The following is an 8,140-nucleotide window of genomic DNA, read 5'->3' as shown; positions in this document are numbered from 1 at the left end:
TCTGAGATATTACTAATCATGACTAGACATCCTGTCCAAAGGGAGTCACTACTGCTATTTGTTTGTAAGTAACATAAAATGTTTAGAAATGTAATTTCTTTCTTTCTTTTTTTTGTTGGTCGTGGGGCTTGAACTCTGGGCCTGGGTGCTGTTCCTGAGCTCTTCAGCTCAAGGTGAGCACTCTACCACTTCTGGCTTTTTCTGCTTATGTGGTGCTGAGGAATTGAACCCAGGGCCTCATGCATGCAAGGCAAGCACTCTACCACTGAGCCACTTTCCCAGCCCTAGAAATGTAATTTCTTTTGTGTAATAAAGGTAATATGCCAAATTCAAAGGTAGCAAAGGAGTAAAAGTTATGAATCTAAACTCACAGCATATAACAGACAAAGAAAGTAAGAAGTAAAACTTGCTCCTAAAAGCCTGATACATTTTCAATCCATCTAGAGAAAAATATCTAGGTAGGTAAGTGAGTAGGACTGGACATTTCATAGAGAATGAAAATGAAAACCTAGCCTTATGGAAATATTTTCATTTGAATACTGGGAGAATCTCTTGTTTTCATCCACCTTATTCTGTAGGTATAATTTCCTGATAATTTTAATTTTACCAAGATTGGGCCTTCATCCTAATTTATTTTAAAAACAGTTGAAACTTTATGCTATTTCTGAAATAAAGGTGATTGTGAGAACTGTCTTGTTGTTTTTAGTCTTTATTGTTAAAACTTAATTCATAAACTGGGCAAAGTGCTACAAGCGTATTTTGTTGTTTAGGAGGCTGAAGAAAGAGTGCAGGAGTTTGGAGCCAGAACTGAAAACAGTGAGACCATCTGGAAAGAAGGAAGAAAGGAAGGAGGAAGAGAGGGAAGGAGGGAGGGAGGGAAAGGAAAAAAAAAGGGAAAAAGGAAGGACTTAATATGTTGACCAAGTCAGCTATCTACTCACATGACTTGCTTTATTATTAATTCTTGTTGTTTTATAGTCATAGCAAGAAGAAGCAGTCTTAGACTTTTTTGCTTGATATAAAACAAACCACATTATGACAGCCAGGGATGGTGGTGTAAACCTGTAATCACTCAGGAGGCTGAGGCAGAAGGATTGCAAATTGAAGGCCAGCCTAGACCACATAGTAAAACTCTGTCTTTAAAACATAAAGTAGGGGGCTGGGAAGGTGGCTCAGTGGTGGAGCACTTGCCTTGCATACATGAGGCCCTGGGTTTGATTCCTCAGTACCACATAAGCAAAAAGAAAAAAAGCCAGAAGAGGCACTGTGGCTCAAGTAGTAGAGCGCTAGCCTTGAGCTGAAGAGCTGAGGGACAGTGCCCAGGCCCAGAGTTCAGGCCCCACGACTGAACCCCCCCCAGAAAACAAAAACAAAAACAAAAAAACCCCATAAAGTAGGATAAAATGGCTGAACGGTTAAAGTGATGGGCTGTGTGTGTGTGTGTGTGTGTTAAAGCACTACAGATTTTAGGTCAACCTTAAAAGATGAAGTATGAATGTAAAATCAAACACATGAACACAGATTCTGAAAATTCTTAATTATACTAAACATGATTTAAAGTTACTTATATGTAACACAAAAAATTGAATAAAACCTGAATTTTCAAACTGTGAGTACATAAAATAACATCCTATTAGATAACCCATGTAAAACAAATAAACAAAAAAAATCGAAGCTAATTTCAGAATTTTCATAATTTTTTTGTCAGTCATGGGGCTTGAATGAATTTTCATTTTTTTTTGCTTTAAAAAGTATGCTATGGTAGAATAAAAAGGTTGGAGGTGAACTTAAATATTATATGGTACCGAATTTGTAATTAAACAGAAGGCAGTTCATTTTCAAATGAATATTCTTTTTTATATAGCACCTCATAGACAAAGTGCTTCATAATGATTACTTGACAGTATTAAGCAATGTAAGAAACATGTCTTAAAAGGTAAGCACTTTGAGGCAAAATATCCAAGAAAATCTATTCAGTAACAGAGTCCTGGACTAGTAGGTAAGACTTCAGAAAGAATTAAGATAGAAATCATAATAATACATACAAGAAGTCATGTATTAAGGTGTAAGTAATGCAAAATATTGAGAAAGGAAGTTTATATTAAGGAATAAACAAAACAAATGAGATACAAGACCACTAACTGCCCAAAGAGTAACATTACCTATTACCTGTAAGTATATGAAAAATAAATCTTTTATATGTGTAGAACTGAATGTATACATGTCAAGCACATAACTAGAATCTGATTCTTAGTTACTAAAATGATATTTCAGAGAAAGAAAAAAAGACAGACTGCCTGAATTTTTCTTGTGTAATTTCTCCCCAAATAACCTTATCAATGTACTCAAGTTATCAATGTACTCAAGTTATCAATGTACTCAAGATAGCACAAAACAATGAATTTTCTGTTTATGTTTTTACAAATTGTCTCTAAATATTCAAACAAATTTAATTTCCTATAAAACAATGTGAAAACCATTTTTCTCCCTCTAAATCATTCCCCTAGGTGCCTTAGGAGATTTGATTAGCACTTCTGTCACTGTATTTAAGTTTCTGCAAAAAGTGCGCTTGCTAACCACTTTTTGTAGTATGTATGTTATTTGAAGAGCATCTGGAAAACAATTGAAAATAGACTAATATCATAAAAAGATTAAATTCCCTTCAAACAGACATTCATATAAAGCATGATAACACATAGGCACAATAAAGAATACAAAGTGTGTATCAATTATTGGCAGAAAATCTAATTCATAACAAAGCCTACACCATTGGGGAAAAGGACATATTCATACAAAGTAAAGTATTACACTATTATACAATACTTAAAATTGTACATTTACAAATTTTTGGCACATTAAAAGGAACTGAAAGGACTACAAAATAAAGGACAAAGAAACTGAAACAAAGATATAAGACAGAGAGAAAGCCCTCCAATGAGCAACATTAATTATTGACTTTTGGTGAACTTCCTGAAATGTTGCTATATGTGACACAAGTATGCTTTGATGCAGGTTATTTCCGGCTTCTCTACCTTGCTGTTGCTGGTTGGACATGGCCTGGGTAGGATCTTCTTGCGCTGGTGGCTTGTCTTTGTCTAGCTAAAAATGACTGCCCTGAACCTGTGCTAGCCAGTCTATCTTCAGCTGCCTTTTTATGCAGAGTCATTCCCTTCAACATTAAAAACAAAGAAGAACAAGGAATCAATGAAAGTACAATACAAGTACAGTACATGCTCACAAAAGAAAATTTCATCATGCAAGATTTAATACATTATACAGCAAAGCACAAGTAATTACAAATATTAATTCAACTCTATAGATTAAAATGTTAAAAGAAGCATTTTTAGTTCTAAAATTAAGAATAAATCTTGCTTTGGCAAAACTGAGACTTAATTTTTTGGATTTATATTAACCGAAACAACAGATAATGCAGACAGATTTTTGTAATACATTACTTATATTCTATCATATTTCTCTTTCAAATCAAATGTATAGTGATTTTCCAAGAAAAAAGTGCAATTGATTAACAGCAGTTGATTTACATGGGCTTTAGAAATCATAGGGCATATTCAGAAAAGCAAAATGTACTTATTTCTTAAGATGGAAAGCCATTCTAAGTATTATACATACCATACTTTGTTGTTTTTCTTCACTTCAAGGCAGACTTATATTCTTAAATTAAGCAAAATTCTCAATAGCCACAAAAGAAGTCCCAACCAAGATCCTTTCCTTGAAGACAAAAGGATCTGTACCTCTAAGGAGAAAGGCGGCACAATTGGTGGGTGAAAGCCCTTAAAAAAGTCAAGTTATCTCCAGGTGCTTCCAGAATGTAGAGGAAAAACAATAGTGACAAAAAGGGCTTGAATTTACTAAAGAGAAGATTAGGAAAAGAACAGTTCTGATATTTTAAAAAATAAATTGATGAACATAGCTGGGTGCTAGTGGCTTATGCCTGTAATCCTAGCTACTCAGGAAGCTGAGATCTGAGGAATGAGGTTCAAAGACAGCCTGGGCAAGAAAGTTTGTGAGACTCTTACCTCCAATTAACCACCACAAAACCAGAAGTGGTGTTGTGGTTCAAGTGGTAGAGTGCCTGCCTTGAGCTGAAGAGCTGAAGGACAGTGCCCAGGCCAAGTGTTGAAGACCCACCACCACCAACAAAAAATAAATAAATTAAAAAAAAATTGATGAGCATTTCTAGCCAGAGAAACTTTAAGAACTGAACATAGGTAAAATCGGAAAAAGTGGAGGTTGACAACAAAGGAAAATCCAATCTTTATTTGAGACAGGGTTCCACTATGTACTCTAAGTTGGCCTTGAATCTGAAAATGTAGCTCAGGTAGGCCTTGAACTCACATTCTTTCTTCCTCAGCTTTTTCCCTAGTGCTGGAGATAGAGATGTGCACAAACATATCTGATACAAGTTAACATTTTTTTTTCTTTCGCTGGGTTTGAACTCCCATTTGCTGGGCAGGAACTCTACCACTTCAGACATACTTCAAGCCCTTTTATTTTAGTGATTTTTCAGATAATGGTCTCAGTTTTTTGAAAGAGGTTGGACTGTGACTGTCATCCTCTAAATCACATAGCTGGAATTACAGACGAAAACTACCACACTCAGCTTGTTGGCTGAGATGAGGTCTTACTAGATTCCTGCTTCCAGTAGCCTTGAACAGAGAGGAAGAGGAGAGAGAGAGAGAGAAAGAGAGAGAGAGAGAGGGAGGGAAAGCAGGGAGGGAGGGAGGGGGAGGGAGAGAGGGAGAGGGAGACGGGGAGGAAGACAGAGAGAAGGAGAGGGAAAGAATGAGAATACTAGGACTTGGACCCAGGGCCTGGGCATTGTCCATTAGCTTTTTTGCTCAAGGCTGATGTTCACTTGAGCCACAGCTCCACTTTTAGCTTTTTGGTGATTAACTGAAGAGAGTCTCATGGACTTTCCTACCTTGGCTGGCTTCAAACCACAATCTTCATATCTCAGCCTCTTGAGTAGCTAAGATTTACAGGTGTGAACCACATCCTAGCTTCCATCAAATCATTTGAGGATTTGAACAAAAATCTACAAATAAACTTAATCTATTAATTTAGATAAATACATCTTATTTACAATACTATAACTGCCAGGCACCAGTGGTATTTGCCTGTAATCCTAGCTACTAAGGAGGCTGAGATCTGAGGATTGCAGTTCAAAGCCAGCAGGGGCAGGAAAGTCTGTGAGACTCTTATCTCCAATAAACCACTCAGAAACCTGAAAGTGGCGCTGTGGCTCAAAGTGGTAGAGCACTTGCCTTGAGCTGAAGATCTGAGGGACAGCAACCAGGCCCAGAGTTCAAGCCCCACAAGGGACAAAAAAACAACCCCCCTCCCAAAACAAAACAAAAACAAAATACTATGACTTGTCACATTTCAACAATTCATTAAAATTTTTTGTATACTTTTTTTTGGTGTAACTTGTATACTGTGATTCAGAATTCTACTATATCTCAAGTCCTCTACTCATTTTTTTTCTTTCTGCAGGTATGCGAATCAAGTGCTATATCATTAAGCTACATCCCCAGAACCCCTTTATACGCTATCCAAGGCCATTCTTTTTTTTTTTTTTTTCTTTTTACTTATGTGGTGCTGAGGAATCTAACCCAGGGCCTCAGGCATTCAAGGCAAGCGCTCTACCACTGAGCCACCTTCTCAGCCCTCCAAGGCCATTCTTGAGCTACTGAATACCTCTTCCTAGTACTCATCATCATTTCTATTAAAACTGTGTAGATGCTGACATTTCTTTTCTTTTCTTTTTTTTTGCCAGTCATGGTGTCTGAATTCTGGGCCTGGGCACTGTCCCTCAGCTCTTCAGCTCAAGGCTAGTGCTCTACCACTTGAGCCACAGCACCACTTCCAGCTTTTTCTGCTTATGTGGTGCTGAGGAATAGAACCCAGGGCCTCATGCATGCAAGGTGAGCACTCTACCACTGAGCCACCTTCCCAGCCCTGATGCTGACATTTCTGAATGTAACTCTGAAGCATTCAAAACTAGGACTATTATTAGTACCAAGTCACAGAACAAATAATATGTAAAACTATATGAAATTACTAATAATATATGCAAAAATAGTTAAAACTATATGAAATTACTAATAAAAACTAAAATTCAAAGCTATTAAAACTGAGAATACTAAGCTTTGAGAAGACAAGAGATAAAACAGGAGTCAGGATTAACTCCCAGAAAACTTCTTTAATTATGTAGCACCCCCCCCCCCCCGCTTTTTTCCTTTTGTGTGCTGGTACTGAGAAGGCTTGAACTCAGGCCTCACACTCTCACTTGACTCTTTTTGCTCAAGGCTGGCACTCTACCAAGTGAGCCACAACTTCAATTCTAATTTTTTGGTGGTTAATTGGAGATGAATCTCATAGATTTTTCTGCTTGGGCAGGCTTTGAACTGTCATCCTCAGATTTCAGACTCCTGAGTGTCTAGGCTAGGATTACAGATGTGAATCACTAATGCCTGGCAAGTTTTCTTTCATTTTTAAAATTGAAATTTCAAGAAATCAGTATTTGATAAAAGAATACTATAAACCTCAAACTTTCTCCTTTAGAAACTGTGATAAAGTCTTAAATATGCAATTTTGACCAAGCCAGGTATGAGTATGGACATGTCATAAAATTTTTAGCAATAGATCAAATCATATTAGGCCAGGGGCACTAGCCTTTAAGATGCAGTATAATTTTAACAGTAAAACAAAACAATGGCAGGGCACTGACGGCTCATGATTGTAATCCTAGCTACTCAGGAGGCTGAGATCTGAAGACTGTGGTTAAAAACCAGCCTGGGCAGGGAAGTCTGCTGAGACTCTTTAATTCCAATTAACTACCAAAATGTCAGAAGTGGAGCTGTGGCTCAAATGTTAGTGTGCTAGCCGTGAGAAAAAATGCTCATGGACAGCACCAAGGCCCAGAGGTCAAGCTCCAGAACCTGTACACATACACCACCACCACCATAAAAAAAAAAAAAACAATGCCTTTATGCCAACAGTGGAGATCAGAAGTTGAAAAAAATTTGAACTTGTTGGAAACTAGCTGTCATTTCAGAAAACTTTTGAAAAGGCAGTTTTTTCAATGGGAAGAAAAAAAAAGATGACAACAAGAGTTGGAATAAAGTACTGAAAAAATGCAGCATTCCCTATAAAATTCATGACTAGTCTAATCCACAATAGAATGCTATGAGTATTAATTAGTGTCCTTGCCAAGAAGTTTTGTTGTGTTGGAATATTCAGGATCTGACACTGTTAACATCTTCTATATCCCCTGAGAAAGTAAACTATCCCATCCTGAAAAGGTTACAACAAAGTAGAGCTACTACTTCTTTGTGTGCCTTCCTACAGCAAACAGCTCTGAGGAACAAAAACTACGCTGACATTTGTCTTTATGTTTCTGGGAATTATGAATGATACTTTCATAATACCATTCTGTTTGTGGGTTATATCTTCTTTGCTGTCAGCAGGGAAGCTTTGTTAGTGTGTTAGGGTGATACTTGAAAACTTTCAAGATCTTTTGTTAAAATTGCTTCTTCAGAAAAAGCAATCTAGTAATTTGATAAACTAGTATTTGGTAAACGTTGCATTATGTTCTGAAGCATTATTTTCTTACCATATTGTACCAGGCACTAACTATGTATTTCTCTTCCATCTCTCTTTGACTCTTCGTTTTCTCATATTCTTTCTAAAATTAAGAACATGTAAATATGTAAAAATACAATCAATATAAAGAAATAATTAACTATGTAAACCAATGGATACAAAGCTTACAATATAACAAGGATCTCAGAAATCAGAACCCAGAATTTTATGGCCCATCACAGTACAGTGAACTACCTCTAATGAATGGAACAGCCGCTCTCGTTCCTGGAGTTGATTTTTAAGAGCTTGTATTTCTGGTGCTGCTCCTTGATTCTGTTTAGGATCTAAAGTCCGGATAACCTGCCAACAGTAATAAGAAGTCTCAAACTCAAGGAATATAACCTTTAAAAATCAATTAAAGCAGGGGCTGGGAAAGTGGCTCAGTGGTAGAGCGCTTGCCTTGCATGCATGAGGCCCTGGGTTCGATTCCTCAGCACCACATAAGCAAAAAGAAAAAAGCCGTTCTTTCTGATAG

At 37.0% G+C, this 8,140-nt stretch overlaps 1 protein-coding gene across 1 annotated transcript in view; it reads right to left on the bottom strand.

Annotated features, from left to right (window-relative positions):
• Positions 1-1,732: 1,732 nt before the first annotated feature.
• Hook3 (hook microtubule-tethering protein 3) overlaps positions 1,733-8,140 on the bottom strand; it is a 138,870-nt gene continuing 132,462 nt past the window's right edge. Inside the window, exons 19-21 of the mRNA XM_013024428.1 lie at positions 7,861-7,965; positions 7,637-7,708; positions 1,733-3,169 (exon numbers count right to left, since the gene is read on the bottom strand). Coding sequence (XP_012879882.1) covers positions 3,029-3,169; positions 7,637-7,708; positions 7,861-7,965 — 318 coding nt within the window. The 3' untranslated portion in view covers positions 1,733-3,028. The remainder of the gene's footprint in view (positions 3,170-7,636; positions 7,709-7,860; positions 7,966-8,140) is intronic.

The sequence above is a fragment of the Dipodomys ordii genome, unplaced genomic scaffold (assembly GCF_000151885.1).
Source record: "Dipodomys ordii isolate 6190 unplaced genomic scaffold, Dord_2.0 Scaffold4, whole genome shotgun sequence".
In the NCBI taxonomy this organism is placed as follows: Eukaryota; Metazoa; Chordata; class Mammalia; order Rodentia; family Heteromyidae; genus Dipodomys; species Dipodomys ordii.
This window is presented reverse-complemented; position numbering and strand designations above follow the sequence as displayed.